Source organism: Lucilia cuprina, chromosome 6 (assembly GCF_022045245.1).
Source record: "Lucilia cuprina isolate Lc7/37 chromosome 6, ASM2204524v1, whole genome shotgun sequence".
Lineage (NCBI taxonomy): Eukaryota > Metazoa > Arthropoda > Insecta > Diptera > Calliphoridae > Lucilia > Lucilia cuprina.
In genome coordinates this window covers 33,128,089-33,144,975 of record NC_060954.1, presented here as the reverse complement: position 1 = coordinate 33,144,975, position 16,887 = coordinate 33,128,089, and the positions used below count along the sequence as shown (strand labels likewise).

At 30.4% G+C, this 16,887-nt stretch overlaps 1 protein-coding gene across 2 annotated transcripts; it reads left to right on the top strand.

The window, feature by feature from the left end:
- The first annotated feature begins 4,311 nt into the window (after positions 1-4,311).
- LOC111675420 (protein transport protein Sec24A) lies at positions 4,312-13,352 on the top strand. 2 transcript variants are annotated; one of them, XM_023436188.2, is made up of 15 exons: positions 4,312-4,646; positions 8,038-8,815; positions 8,939-9,678; positions 9,762-9,864; positions 9,937-10,063; positions 10,143-10,252; positions 10,321-10,552; positions 10,624-10,781; positions 10,852-11,077; positions 11,139-11,392; positions 11,465-11,833; positions 11,897-12,129; positions 12,295-12,392; positions 12,529-12,667; positions 12,741-13,352. In XM_023436188.2, the coding sequence occupies exons 2-15, from the start codon at positions 8,060-8,062 to the stop codon at positions 12,850-12,852; spliced, it is 3,657 nt and encodes a 1,218-aa protein (XP_023291956.2). In that variant the 5' UTR covers positions 4,312-4,646; positions 8,038-8,059; the 3' UTR covers positions 12,853-13,352. The 2 variants fall into 2 exon arrangements, with proteins under 2 accessions (XP_023291956.2, XP_023291955.2); XM_023436187.2 differs by having other exon boundaries at positions 7,996-8,815.
- The last annotated feature ends 3,535 nt before the right edge of the window (positions 13,353-16,887 follow it).

The following is a 16,887-nucleotide window of genomic DNA, read 5'->3' as shown; positions in this document are numbered from 1 at the left end:
TATTTAGAAGTAAGCGTTAGAAACAATTTTTTACAGATAAATGTAAGTATGTACAAACCGCTTGTTAATTAAAAAAAATATAAAGCAAGTGTAAAACTGTTAATGGTAGAGTGGTAAAATGTCCATTGGATGTTTCGGAATTATTGTTTTTAGGATTTTACCCCTAGTCGATTTTTTTTAAACTCTTAAAATGTTGCTTACCTGTGCCTTTGTTCTATGTTCGAATCGACCAAAAAATTCGAAAATCGTCTTGTTTAAAACAGGGAGAACACACGTGATTCAAATATATTTCGGTTAATTGTAATGTGTTCAGTTTAAAAATTATTTGAATCACGCAATTAAAAAGTGGAGGACTCTAATATTTCAAAATTTTTTCTCGACTCAAAAGTTACTGAACAGGAGTCACATTTAAGTTCAAAGAATTGTAATGCACTGACAAAATTTTTTAAGTTAGATTTAAGAAATTATTTACAAAAATAGAATGATATTTAAAATTATTGCGATTAAAAAAGTTTATAAAAAGCAAATTTTTTTTGTAAATCAATTAAATATTTAAAAAAATATATATATATAACAAAATAAGTTTTCAAATACATGTTGTACTGACAATTGTTTAAGTCAGTGTATAACTCATTGTACGGAATTTCGGTCCATAATTGGTCTTAGCTCCCACATTGGCGTATTGGAATTGGCTTATTACACTGTGCAAAAATAGAACGTTTTCTGAGTAAGATCAACGGGAAATGAAAGTAGACCATAAGTAGTTTTGCAATTTTGTGAAAAATTTACCATTTATGTATAACAGTGAATCAACTAAGTTTTTTGCTTAGCTTTTTATACCCTACACCACTTTAGTGGGGAGGGTATATTGGGTTTGTGCTGATGTTTGTAACATACAAAAATATTCGTTCAATACCCACCTTAAAGTATACCAATCGGCTTAGAATCATTTTCTGAGTCGATTAAGCTATGTCCGTCCGTCCGTCCGGCTGGCTGGCTGGCCATGTAAACCTTGTGCGCAAGGTACAGGCAATTTTGAAGATAATTAGATGAAGTTTGGCACACCCGCTTCTTTTGGCCCAAGGACAAAGCCTATTGAAAATGGTTAAAATCGGTCCATTATTTCGACTAGCCCCCATACAACCGTACCCCCCAAATAGGCTTATAATTAATTTAAATGATCTATTATGTTAACAAAAGTCGACAAAACTCAGTTTTATAGAACTTTAAATGACACTACCGATTTTTGTAATGAGCGGGCTTCATTTGATCCTATCCCCCATACAAACTCCCCTTCAGAAAATGACTTAAAGGTCAAAATTCACTTACAAACACTATTAACACTTTTAAATTCTACATAAATATTATTGAAGAAGACTTAACTCCCCTACCAACATTTTTAAGGATAGGGCCATATTTTGCCCTACTCCCCTTTGAACCCTCTTGTAAAAAAATCTTTTTTTGCCAAAATAAAAGTAAAAATACTCCGAAATAAAGTTAAAAAAAAACAAACCAAATGCTTTATTTTTTTAAATAATCCCCATTTTTAACATACATACTGACAGGTGTAGGGTATTATATAGTCGGCTACGCCCGACTATACATTCATACTTGATTTAGCTATGTCCGTCTGTCTGTGTGTCCATGTAAACCTTGTGCGCTTGATGAAATTTGCCACATACTCTTTTCTTGGTTCAAGGACGATCGCTATTGAAAATGGTTGAAATCGGTCCATTATTTCTCCTAGCCCCCATACAACCGTACCCCTCGAATCGGGCCTTTAGGCTCATAAGTACGTTAAATGTTTTATAATGTCAACGAAAATCAGCAAAAATTAGTTTTATAGAACAATAATTTACAATACTAATTTTTATTGTGATCGGGCCTCATTTGACCCTAGCCCCCATACAGACTCCCCTTCAGAAAATGGCTTGATGGTCAAAATTAACTTATAATTACTAATAAAACCATTAAAATCTACATAAATGACTTTGTAGTAGACGTTAATTCAGCTACCAAAATTTATAAGGATAGGCCCATATTTACCTCTTCTCCCCTATGAGCCCTCTTGTAGAAAATCTCTCTTTTTTGTCAACAATAAGTAAAAATATTCCACAATAAAACAAATTAAATGCTTTATTTAAAAAAAATTCAAAATTTTAACATACTGACTGATGTAGGGTATCATTTGGTCGGCAATGTCCGACTATAAATTCATACTTGTTAGAGAGATAGTAGAATATTTGACGTATTTATGGCATAAAAAGTTCAAATCGGGAGGTACGGTTGTATGGGGGCTAGGTGAAATAATGGACCGTTTTCAACCATTTCAATAGGCTTTGTCCCTGTGCCAAAAAAAAACATGCTTGGTCCAAATTTCATCAAATTACCTTGAAAATTGCGGCCTGTACCTTGCGCACAAGGTTTACATGGACAGCCAGCCAGACGGACGGACATGTCTTAATCGACTCAAATTCGGAATCGATCGGTAGACTTAAATGTGGGTATTGGACCAATATTTTTGTATGTTACAAACATCAGCACAAACGTATAATACCCTCCCCACTACAGTGGTGTAGGGTATAACAAGTAAGAAGTTATAATGGGGCAAGGCCGAACATACAATACCATAAACCTGTATACGAATAAAATGTGATTTAGTTTTCATAATAAAGCATTTAAGTTGAATTGTACCTTGCCTCAGATATCCGTAAGCCATTTACTGCTTAATAAAACTGTGGATATTTAAGTAAAATTTTGATGGGGGCTTTTTAGAGGGGCTAGAGTCAAATGAGGCCCTATACTAGTATAGAATTTGGTTTTGCAGCTATTTGTCGAGATACGAGTATATTAAACGTAATTTAATGAACTTAAAAGCACTATTTGGCGGGTTCAGTTGTATGGGGCCTAGGTGAAATAATGGACCAATGTTAATCATTTTCAATAGGCTTTGTCTACGGCATAATAGAAGAATATTTTTCAATCTCTTTTTGATCCATTTAATTGATGTTGTTCTGGTTCTAATTATCCCCAACTGGACCTATTTCATTTGTCTCTTTTTTAAGAAAGTCTTAACAATTATTGAAATATTTAAAATTTGGTGTTCTTCAACTCTACGTTCAAATACGTAGAGTTAAGAAAAATAAACATATTTTAGCTTTGTTCCAGAACTTTTCTGGCTCAAGAGAATTAATGAATTTTCTCTTCGTACTTGTAAAAGTATGGGAACAGAAAATAAATTTCTCTTTCAATATATAAAAAATTGCAAACATTTTTTGTTTTCAATGTACTTTTTTAACAAATAATTTGTTTGACAATTTTTCTATTTGACAGGAAAAAAAATTCTGGCCAAAACCGACAAGTTTTGGCAAAGAGAAAACTTTATTTTTTCTTAATTCTTAATTTTGTTTTCAACACAGCTTTTATATGAAAAGGAGTTTAAAATGCCCAAAGCATTTATATTTAGTTACACTTGTATAAAAAACGCAAAAAAATAATTATTTAATTTATTAGAATAAATTACATTCGATTTACTTTCCACTATATTTGTGTACTCGATTTTAAAAAGAAAAAATTTATGCGAATTCGGTTTTAAAGGAGAAATTTGCTCGGATTCGGTTTACAGAACAGACAGGACTATGTAATATTATAGGGTCAAATATAGCCGATCTTAGTAAAACTGGGAGAAAAGATTTGTTTTTAATTTTTAAGCATTTTTTATCCATCCCTGCATAATTTTTCACACAACTTTTGTGTTTGCTCTGTTTTGCTGTTATAAACAATAGGTCTGTTCGCGTACTCGGTAATTTGTAACAATTTACAACAATTATTACTGGATTCCGTTCGCGTACTTTTGAAAACTTGCAACGAGATAATAAGAGAGCGCTAAAACTGGAAGTTCGTTGATAGAGAATTTTTTGATTTTACTAGATAAAAAATTTGCAAACAAACATATGTTTTTAAACATATGATTGAAATTGTAAATAAAACAAAAAATTAGGAAAATAACATAAAAGTGGCAAATTGTTATAAATATTAATTAAAAACATCCAGTTTATTTTGCTCATATTTATTTGAATTTATTTAATTTTTTTTTAATTGAGAATAAATTAAGAATTTCTCTCTATCATAAAGTTACTGGATATATTTTACTGGAAAGTACGTGAACACACCTAATATATCTGCTTCCAAATCTCTCGGATTCCATGTTTATTTAAAATCGTTGAACATTTTAAAGCTAAACGTAGTCGTTTTTAAGCCGTCGCCAACATATTTAGTGTCAGTCGCCACCGCCGTTAATATTTGTCGGCGCAGGGCTCTGGTGCTGAGCTGTCAACTGAAAGCTGAGTTGTCCGTTTTTTTGCCAAACGAAAAATTATAATTTTTCAAGAAAATTGCAGAAAATATTTATTTAAAGAGTTGAAAAAGTGCAAAAATAAGAATTAAAATAGAAAACTTGCAAAAGTTTAAACAGAATTTGTATAAAATTTTAAGAAAATAACATTTCCTCAAGCAAAAGGGAGGAGACACTAATAAAGCAATAGCAGTGTTTATTCTCGAACTTTGAAACCCCCAATTTGTTAAATTACAAGGATTTTTTCAATAAAAAATACAGATAAACTGTAAAGAAAGAAAAATTATTCGAGGTAATTACAATGAATATTTTGTGTTGAATAATATTTTGTTAAAAATATTCTTATAGAAAATAAAATCAGTGAACAAATATACATACAAAGTACATATTTCTGTTCGTTCATATTATTAGGCAGACTAAATATCGTGTGCCCGTGATGGATGCACATTCCAATTATCGTTTTTTCTCAGTTTAGTTCATTGTGTTGTATGATTGAGTGAGTGAGTGTATGTTCGTTCGTATATGTATGTTTTGCCCACCCCGTGAATTTGCGTTTTCTTTCATTTCCCACTTTATACAAATTGTGTGTCAAAGGCAAATGTCAAAAAAGAAAGAATGAAAATAAAATCAAGTGACGACGTCATCTTATGTTGTTCTACGTCACGGGTATGTCTAGCCGGTACAGTGGAATAGATGTACCCAAACTCCCCCTTTCATTAACATGTAGGTACAAATTGAAAAAAAAGATAATGAAAACGCGTAGTGCCATCCAATCTATATGTGTTGTTACGACATTATCTTTCTGTGGACACCATTATATAGTGTTCATTTGTTATCATTTATTTTTTGTTGTTGTTGTTGTTCTTTACTAAGTGTGAATGAATGAATTTTTTTCTTATTGTTTCTGCAATTGTAAATTTATTTTATAATTTTATTTTCATATACACATGTATACCCGTATGATTGTTTATGATACTTTATCGACTCGATTTCAATAATTAAATAATTACTCTCTTACTATTCAACAACCTTTGTGTGGCGACGTTAATGAGAGTGTTGAGAGTGTTAAATATTAGTGTCGTGGATAGAATATCTAGGTCAATATCAAGACTGACATACTTCCGTTTTTTTATCATTTCGTATTTAAATTTTATTTTATATTTTGTGTATCTTTTTCTTGTTATATACAAAGTTGAATGATCTTGTTTTAATTAAATCATTGCCATTAAATGTGTAAATTTGATTGCCATTTCATTGACGGTCCACATACTATGTAGACTTTACGATTTTCAACAAAACTATTTAGGTACTTTCCTTTAAATTTGTTCAATTTTTTATAAAAAAATATTATTTTATAGTTTTTGTTCCTTAATCAAATAATGGTCAAATATGCCTGTATTTTCGTTATTTCTGAAACGTATAAATGTTAACTACGCAAAATAAGTTTTGTATAAAGGAATTTGGCAAACGAATAAAAGCACGTATTTTGATGTAGTAGGTTTTCTTTTTTCCATTTATTTCGTACTTATTTTAGGGCGAAGAAATACCTATACATTTTTTATTAGTTTTGCTTTATTAAATAATAATATTTTCTTTATTTGTTTAGAAAAGTAAAGAAAAACACCAGACAGTTGAAACCTAGTTTTACCACACAAATTATATAGATATATTTAAACTACTGCTCCTACTAGTATTTAACCTGTTAAAAATACATTAATTTACTACATCAGAAGAACAATAGGTATGTGCTTTTTTAATATTTACAAGGTAGCTATTAAATTACCAAACATAAAGATCTAACAATGAGGACATCCTGCTTACTTAAACTACGGCCTAGTAATAAGCTTTATAAATTTACAAAAAGAAAAAGCATCTGATCGATCACCTTTCCTTGATTACCATAAAAATAAGAATTATTAAATTCTTTTGAAGACTTTAAAATTTGGCGTAAAAACAAAAATCAGTTAAAAAGAAATGGTTGCTTATGATTTGTGCATAAAACTCAGTGAATAAAAAATACCATCAATAATGAATATTGTTCCTATTATTTATACAACAATTACCGTTTTTGATGACCAATATACAAGCACTAAATTGATATTACAAGCTGCTTGTGTTAGAAATAGTGAAAATATTTTTAATTACCGCTTAATATTTAACTTTTCCACTTTCACTAAATTTTTTACAGTGAAACAAAATATCTTTTAATATCACTAAAGATTTCACTAGATTAAACTAGAAAAATATTTTGAGACTGCAAAATGTCCGCAAAATTTAGATGTTTCATATTGTTTTTTATATTCAAATATATTTCATACACATTTCTGGAAGCCAAGGTTAGGTTATGCAGACTGCTTACTGACAAGAGTAAGTCTTTACTTGGGTCCTTTAAGGTCCCTTTATAACGTCTGTAAAGAGAAGAAGATTAGGGAAAAAATATTTGGAAGGGAAAAATAGTGATATAGACAGTAGTGAAGATACAGAATAGAACATAGAATAATAATAATAATAATAATAATAATAGCGCATATAGATAAGGCCAAGACTATGTTTCAAGAAACAAAAGATCGTAGTATGTATTTAGTTACACACCCACTTTGACAATTTCAAGAATGCTAGTATACACCCAGGTTGAACATCTGATAGATCAGATAGATCAGAGAAGTGAGACGAGCCCAGCGCCTGATGACGGAACGATTGCAGGGCCGGACAGTTACACATAAGATGGGTAATTGATTCCTGCTCTTCTTCATTATGACAGCTCCTACAAAAGTCATATGGAATACCAATACGTCTAGCATGGTTTCCGAACTTTGAATGACCGATAAGAACCGATAACAGAGCGCTGAGATACATTCTGTTTAGCCCTATAATGTAGGATGTTTTGTGAGAATCCAACGAGGCCACAGTAGCCTCGTAGCGAGGAAGCCAAGGTTCTAATAACAAATATTTATTTAGTTTTTGTATCCTGAGTAAGCAATTAATTATAAAGACATTAAAATAATCTAAATTTTGAAGATTCTTACATAGTGTAAATAAATCTAATTTATTGCATTTTCCAATTTCGAACTTAAAAATTTTGAATTCAATTAAAATAAAAAGTTAAAAAATAATAAAGCATCAACAATAGATATTGGTTGAGAACAAAGCAAATAGTTTTTGATCATCCACCTTTCTGGCTATAAACTAATTTAATCAAACTTAACCTTCAAGATAACATTATCTATATTTAAATATATTTTAATAATAAGTTAAATTTAACTTTCTTTTAAACTATATGATAAAAATAAATAATGTAAAATGTAGTTTGTTTGTACATAATAGACAATGTCAGTCATTGACATTTTATAAGAATTATAATTGGTTATCATTGATAACCTTCATAAATTATGGAAACATGTTTTTTAACATTTTCTTTACCAAAAAGATAAGATTATGAATGGTTTTCGTAAAATTGTATGCTTTAAAAATGATTTTCATTTCAAAGTATGTGAGTATTTGTAGTACAAGATTTGTATAGAATTTTTACTTATAATAGGTGTAAAAATAACAAGGTCGATGTTATTTTATTGATTGAAAACTAAGATAAGAATTTAGGAAATATTTAAAAATTATTAATTAAAATAACATCTTTTTTAAAGACTTTTTGCCGCTTTCACAATTTCTATGTTTCGTTAATAAAGAATAAAATAAAGTGTCAATACAATGTCGTCATATGCTAATACAAATTATGGTCAACCACCACCAATGGGGCAAATGAATATGGTAAATGGTATGCCACCTGTACCACAAATGCAGCAGCAGCAATTGCCACCACCACAACAACAACAGCAAAAGCAACAATATACTGGTATGTCAGCGATGCCTCCTACAATAAATGCCAACATGAGCAAATTCATGCCACCATCAATGACCTCAACGTCTGTAACAAATCCAACAGCAGCAATAGGAAATTATACTGCACCACAAAATGTGAATGGACCACAACCAATGGCGCCAACAAGCCAGCAACAAACACAAGGTCCTGTAACTAGTAATTTACCACCTCATATGAGGCCTCCCACTGCTAATGGTCCTGGATCCGGAAATAATCTAATGTCGAATGGTGCAAGCACTAATGCAACAGCGAGTGCAAATTCTTCGCGAACTGCTTCGCCTTCTATTCAATTAAATCAACAGCAGCAACAATATAATCCCACAGCTCAGCTTCAACAGCAGCAATTTAAACCGGTAATAGCTTCTGGTATTGCAAACCAACCACCAACATCATCGTCATTGACCAATACTACGACACCATCAAATGTTAATAATCTGACGGGCAGCATGCAAAACTTAAATATTAATCGAATGAATGGTCCGACTATTCCACCCACATCTTTGCCATCCTCCCAGTCTATGCAAATGCCACCAAAAAGTGCACCAATTCCATCTTCGCAGCAGCAACAGGTGAACAATTTTCAGGTGAGCATTAAAGAAATTTATATTTAATAATTATTTGAAATGGAAAGATTTCTTAAAAAAAACTAAATCTGCACATAGGTTCCATTTTAATTCTCATTTTATGTTTATTTTCACGTTTCACAGAATAATTTTAAAACATCAGCTTTGAATGTTCAACCACCACCACCAACATCTACTGCTCCACCTAATTTTCCTCCTAATGTTGCGGGAGCACCACCAAGCAGTCGGCCCTTACAGCCAGTAGCTCAACCTAACACTCTACGACCCCCTACAAGTGGATCATATGGAACGTCTACATCTCCTCTTATGTCATATCCACAAAGTCCATCACAAAATGCCAATTTTCCAGCAACAACAACAAACATGTCTGGACCACTTCCACCAACGTCGACAGCAAGTAACAATACAATGCAACAAAATCAATTAAATAACAACCAAACTCAAATGGGCCAACAACGTAAACCAATGTATCCAACTAATCAACAACTGCCTCCAATGATGCAACAACAGCAGCAGCATCAACCTCCGCCGCCTCTTCAACAGCCATATTCTGCAGCTTATAATTATCCACAACAGAAACAACAACAGCAACCTGTTGGCACTTCTCAACAACCTGGCATGTTTAATGGGCAACCAAATACTGGTCCTTTGCAGTATCAAAATCAACCCTATCAACAGCAACAGCAGCAGCCAGGTCAATTTCCTCAAGGTGGCAGTGTTCTTCAGCAGGGCTTCAATCGTCTATGGGGTCAAGATACTATAGATCTTATGCAGAATCGTCATATACTCTCACCAGCTACTATAGTTCCACCTAAGATTGTTTTACACAATCAATTTCACGAATCTATTAACTGCAATCCCAAGTAAGTAAAACAAATCTTTTAATTTTTTTAATTCTGCCATAATTATAAATACCATTGATGTATATTTTTTGTTCTCATCTCAGTATAATGCGTTGTACATTAGCTAAAATACCCGAGAGTAATGCACTATTACAAAAATCTCGTCTTCCTTTGGGTATACTTATTCATCCATTCCGTGATATTAATGTAAGTATGATTTTATTTTTTCCTAACTATGTATTATATTTTTCTTAAAAATTAAAAAAAAAATGTTTTTAGAGCCTCCCAGTTATTCAATGTCCGAATATAGTTCGCTGTCGTTTATGTCGTACATATATTAATCCTTTTGTGTACTTTGTCGATAGTAAAATGTGGAAGTGTAATTTATGCTATCGGGTCAATGAATGTAAGTTTAAATTCTTACTACATGTTTTAATTACTACATTAATTAATTTACTTATTTTTTACCTAATTCACTCTTTTAGTGCCGGATGATTTTCAATTCGATCCAGCTACAAAAACTTATGGTGATGTTACTCGTCGTCCTGAAGTACGTTCTAGTACAATTGAATTTATAGCACCATCTGAATATATGGTAAATACCGGCAACAATAATATTATTTTGTAGATTTATAGCTTTATTATTTACCTTTCCTTTTACAGTTGCGTCCACCGCAGCCAGCTATATATTTATTCCTATTTGATGTTTCAATAATTGCCCAACAATGTGGTTATTTGGAGAATGTCTCTTCAATGCTTTCTAAACATTTGGAAGATATGCCGGGCGATGCTCGTACTCAAGTTGGTTTTATTGCTTTCAATAGCAATGTACATTTCTACAGTATGGCTGAGGGTTATAATCAACCTCATGAGATGACACTATTGGACATAGATGGTAAATAGTTTAGATTAATAAGTTTTACATAATTAATAATTAATTTGATTTTTTTTTTTTTTGAACTTTAGATCCATTTTTACCAAGACCCGATAATCTGTTGGTAAATCTTAAGGAATGCAAAGAATTAGTAAAAGATTTACTAAATCAATTGCCAAAACGTTTTGCTGAAACCCATGATCCAGGTTCAGCCTTAGGTGCTGCCCTACAAGTAGCCTTTAAATTAATGGTAATGTTAATTGAATTCATTATATTTTTCCAACTTATAATGATATTATTTTACTATTTCAATATATCAGCAAGCGTCTGGTGGTCGTATTACCGTATTCCAAACGTGCCTTCCCAATAAGGGTCCTGGTGGTTTAGAACCTCGAGAAGATCCAAATAATCGATCTGCCAAAGATGTGGCTCATCTAAATCCAGCAACTGACTTTTATAAACGTTACGCTCTTGAATGTTCTGGTTATCAAATTGCTGTCGATCTTTTCCTATTAAATCAACAATACAGCGATTTGGCAACAATATGTAGGTTTTCAATGTCAACAGGAATTCATAATTTTAATTAAATTATTATTTTTCTTATTAGCTGGCATAAGCAAGCACAGCGGAGGTTGTGTCCATCATTTCCCCTTGTATCAGAAGACTAAACCTCAATTGGTGGATTCGTTGAAACATTGCTTTAAACGATATTTGGTGCGTAAAATTGGTTTTGAAGCTGTAATGCGTATACGTTGTACACGTGGCCTTCAAGTACATACATTCCATGGCAATTTCTTTGTTCGTTCGACAGATTTGTTATCATTACCGAATGTTAACCCGGATGCCGGTTATGGCATGCAGGTGAGTGTGATAATATTTGTTTTCTTTTTTAATATTTTACAAAAATTATATATTTCATCTTTTATTATTCAGATTTCCTATGAGGAATCATTAACGGATGTAAAAACAATATGCTTCCAAGCAGCTTTGCTCTATACCAACAGCGAAGGCGAACGTCGCATACGTGTACATACAATATGTCTGCCAGTGACTGCATCTTTGCCTGAAGTAATGCATTCGGCTGATACGGAAGCTATAATCGGTTTACTTACCAAAATGGCTGTTGATCGGTCAATAACATCAAATATAGTTGATGCCCGCGAGGCGTTCATTAATGCTACAGTCGATATAATGAATGCATTTAAAATTGCACAAAACTTACCATCTGGTCAGACGGGACAACTTATTGCACCACGTAGTTTGTCTCTTATGCCACTATACATATTGGCTTTGTTAAAACATGTAAGTTTTGTTATGAAAAATACAAATCGGTACTTAAATTTTAATGAATTTTATATTGTTTAGCCTGCTTTCCGTGTGGGCACTAGCACACGCCTTGATGATCGTGTGTTTGCAATGGATTGCATGAAAACTTTACCTTTAGATCAATTGATGAAATTTATCTATCCTGAATTTTACAATATTGATGTATTGTTTTATAACAATAATCAAAATTCAAATGCCAATCCTACAAATGATGATGCTGATGATGAGGATGAATTACCAGTTGTTCAACGTTTGCAATTATCAGCTGAATAGTAAGTTTTAATTTATATTTACCTTTGTTTAGTTAATAAGTTAAGTACTGATTAAAAATCATTTTATAGAACGAGTGTCAAGCAAAAATTTGTTTCTCTAAATAATAATTTTAAGTACGTTTCATATTGATATTAAAAAAATATATATATTTTTTTACTTTTTAGCTTGGATTCTCGTTCAATATTCTTGATGGATTGCGGAACGTTAATTATGGTATACGTGGGACTCAATGTACCAGTTAATATTTTAGAAAATGTCTTTGGTATGTTTATATAAAATAAAAATAACGTAACATTTGGTTTATTTGCAAAATATATAAAAAAATGTTGACGTAAATGAATGAATAATATGGAATAAATCTATATACAATTATTAAATGATATTATTTTTTTAAACAGGCATTAAATCGACCGCTGAATTGCCAGACTATTACTACGGTTTACCAAATGTTAATAGTTCGGAAAATGATACACTGAAACGATTTATAATGAAATTAAATGATGAAAAACCTTATCCACCCATTGTACAGATAATAAGGTAAGATTTAAAATTCGAACGATAAATTTTTTACGACTTGATAACATAAATACTCTTTAATTATTTCTTGCAGGGATACAAGTACAGCCAAACCTCAACTAATTGAGAAATTAGTTGATGATCGCAGCGAATCTAGTTTATCATATTATGAATTTTTGCAACACATACGGTCTCAGGTTAAATAGTAGTTTAGTAAATGGAAAATAAGTTGAAATTAAATAAATGCTAATAATAATAATAAAAACTATATTTAGTATATGTAGAAATTAAAAAAGGGAAAATCTTAAAAGAAAGAAGATACAAAATAATGTATAATTTTAATGTTATAATAATTTATATACAATATAAAAGTGGACACGATTTAAAGTCCCTTAAAAAATGAAAATGAAAACAAAAAAACATAAAATTTTATCTAAAATAAGTTAACGAAACGATACCAATTGCTTTAGTCATTTTTGGTATTGATTTTCAAAACGTTTTTGTTTACATTAAAAAAATCATATATAAGAGTGTTTTGTCTTTAATTTAATCTGTATTTATTAATATGAATGAAGTGGAAATGGAAGAAAAAAATGAAAAGAATGTGTTTGTGCAATTCGTTTTTTGGTTATTAAAAACACTCATATTTGTATTTAGGTATTATCTCTTAATAATATTTTATAAATATAAAAACGAAACATTAAAACGTGATAGGAATTTTTAATAATTAAAAAAAAAACATATATAAATAAACATGTTTGAATTAAATAAAACATGCACGCATGTGTTATTAAAATACATATTAAAAAAAAATAATTGAAATCATTAACTGAAATCCGTATGTGCAGTAGTTTATCTAAAACTAACGAATGTAAAATTATATTTGTTTGTTTGTCCTTTTTTTGCATTGTTAGGTCGTACAGAATTTAAAATTTTATTTTTAATAATATATATAAGTTCTAAAAATTTAACTCAAAAGCTTAATTACAATAGTTGTAATGCAAGATCCGTTCTTTTTTAACAAAAAATTGCAGGGTCCCAATTATTTTCACAATTTAGTAGTGCTTTTGTGTAAAAATTGTTATGAAGTATATTCGTTTTAATTTATTTACAATTTAAATTTGTTAATTAATATTTTTTCAAAAACTTAAGTATTCCAAAATTAAATCATTGGCTACTTATTGCTTTAACAAATTAAAAAAGTAATTTTCTTAAATTTCCAAAATTTATAAACACTTTATAATAAATAATAATTTATAAAATAATTTTTCAAAAATTATTTATTTTTAGTTTTGGATCTAATAGTCATTTATAGAATTATATTATGTTTATTATGGTGTTAAGCTTTTTTCCAAGTTTTTATTTTGATGCATTTTACTTTTTCGTTTTCTGGTACAACGACAATATTTTGTTTACATTTCCTCTTTTTTTTTTGCTGTATTTATCTCTTATTCCTATTTAAAATTATTTTCTTTAAACTTTGCAATTTATTTTTTATTTATTAATTATTTATGTTTTTCATACTCTTAAGCTTAAAGCTTTTTGTTTCAATTGTTTTTCTTTTTCTATTTATTTGAATGAAAATATTTATTTTTCGTTCGTTTTAAGATAATAAAAAATATTTGTAATAGTTGATAAAAAAAAACAAACAATAAAAAGGAAAACTAGATTTTTATTATGTTGATGAAAGTAATTATTTATATATATTATAAATATATACCTACATACCTATAAATAGATATGATTTACAATAAATTCAAATAAAAATTTTAATAATTATAATAATGATTATTATACATTGAGGATAAAGTATAATTTACCATTATTATACTACATATTTAGTAATAAATAATTATACATATTAAATACATAATTCTATAAACACATGAAATGTTTTTATTAAAAAACCATAAACAAGTAATTATGACTACTATCTACATTTAATTTAAATAAAATGAAAAATATATATCCAAATAAAGTAAAATGTTTCTCAATATATTTATTTTTGTTTTCACCAAAGCTCTGAAAGAATTCATTCCCTAATTCTTTATTTGAAATTGAGTTATATTTTAAAGAATTAACAATTCTTCAAACTCATTCCCTTTGATTTAATTCCTAGAATAAAATTCTTAAAGCTTTCGATATAGTTGAATTAATTCTCTAATGAATTAATTCCTATAGAATGTTAAATTCCTTCTGAATGAATTAATTTTGTTTGCATTCAATCTGTTACAAATTGAATTAAAATTAATTTCAACAATTCCTATTGATTTTTAAATTTCCTCTGAATGATATAAAATTTGTTTGAATTCAATCTATTACAAATTGAATTTAAAAATTTTTCAACCATTCAATTTGAATTAGATTGAATGAAAGTTTTGTTTTATAATTCAAAAGCATTCTGTATATTAAAAATTGAATTAAATTTGTTTCTTTCATTTAATTTGTAAAGAAGGAATTAAACAAATATGAATGATCATTCCATTGAATTCATTCCTATAAAGAATGAATTATCTTAGGAATTAATTCAATAGAATATAAAGCCTAGGAATTCAGCTTTAGAATTTAAATTCAAAGAATGATTTTAAAGAATGATACATTCAAAAATTTAAAGCCGAATTAAAAATATAAGGGAATTAATTCCAAATAGAATTCATTCTTTCCAAGCTTTGGTTTTCACACAATTTTGTATATGAAAATTACAATTTTCCTACTCATTTAGGTACTAGTACTAATGTGAATACCAGTTGCATATCTATTCTTTTGGTCCGGAACTGTAATATAGATATTGGTGCAGTTTAATTTTAACCCCCTATATAATCTCAGAGGTAATGCTTTTTACGCAGCAGTATTGGCGGAACAGACCAATACATACATATACATTTTTGTTACTAACACATATTTAGAGTTAGGTACTTTTTCACTAACACATGCTTAGAGTTAGGTACTGCTGTCAAAGAGTCGGACTACTTGTTATGCTTTGGCTAACAATCTAGTTGGGGGGTTCTACGTCAATGTCCAGGCCTAAAAATTTGGCTGGATGCGTCCATAAATCCATTGGACAGAGTGAAGTAGGGTTGGCTGAGCAGTTGAATATGTAGTGGGTATCATGAGGACCCTGACCACATGCAGGACATTCGTTGGGGAGGACGCGGTCTATACGTGACCAGTAGGCATTGAGCCTGTTGTTCCATCCCGATCTTAGTTGTGCCACAACTAAGGACGGTGGGCGACCTCCAAGTAGGACATTCATGCGGTATCCTGCGACCGCGGAATTTATGGCGTCGTTCAAAGCTGCCGAATACGAGGACTGATCCAGTGGATCCCGCGCATATCTGCATATGTGTTCCTTCTATATACGAAAATCCTTCCTGACATGCCTCGGGGGAGTATCCAATTGTGTGATGTTAAAATTGGAATGACATCTCCGATGACATCCCAGGGCGGCATTTTGGCAGCTTTGGATGTTTCTCCACTGGAGCAGTTAAGTGCTGTCGGTTAGCGCTTTGAGGACCTTGTTTCTACATGTGCGTGATTGCAGTGGCGTGAGCTAAGGAAGTAAAGAGACCAGGCACAAATTTTGCCCGCTATCGGTCCAGGACTGCCTGATCTAGAAGGTACCAAAGCTATTAGATCTAACAAAAAAATTTCTAGATAGCTATTTCTCCAATAGTACTAACCTTGGTGCAAATTTCATTACAATCGGAAGACATCGATTTTAAAGTTGGGTCACTTGACAGGAAATGACCCATACTTAGGAACCTACACTATCTTTAATAACATGGTGAGTCACATCTCTTATCTCATTGATGAACATCATAACACATTGATGAAAGTGGCTAGATAGGGTAGGTAAGTTAGGTCAAGTTTTTGAGTTGAAAATTAACACCGTGTATACGTATGAATACGCAGAGTAAAAAGTACATTTAGAAGGAAATCTGACTCGATATAAAAACACTTGAAATCATTTTTTTTTGTAATGCACGGTGTAATCCTGGTGGCAATGAAAATACATATAAATATTTTATATGACTTTCATAAAAAATTGTAGATTAATCTGTAAAGTAATAAGACTATTTTTAAAATATTATAAAAAACCAAACTCTGATATACACTTACAAACATATGTATTTTAAAATCTATAGTCAAGTTGTGTAAGATGGGAAACTGTAAAAAAAATCATTTTAGTAAAATACTTCAATACAAAAAAAAAATAATAATTCAAGATAAGATAAATTAGG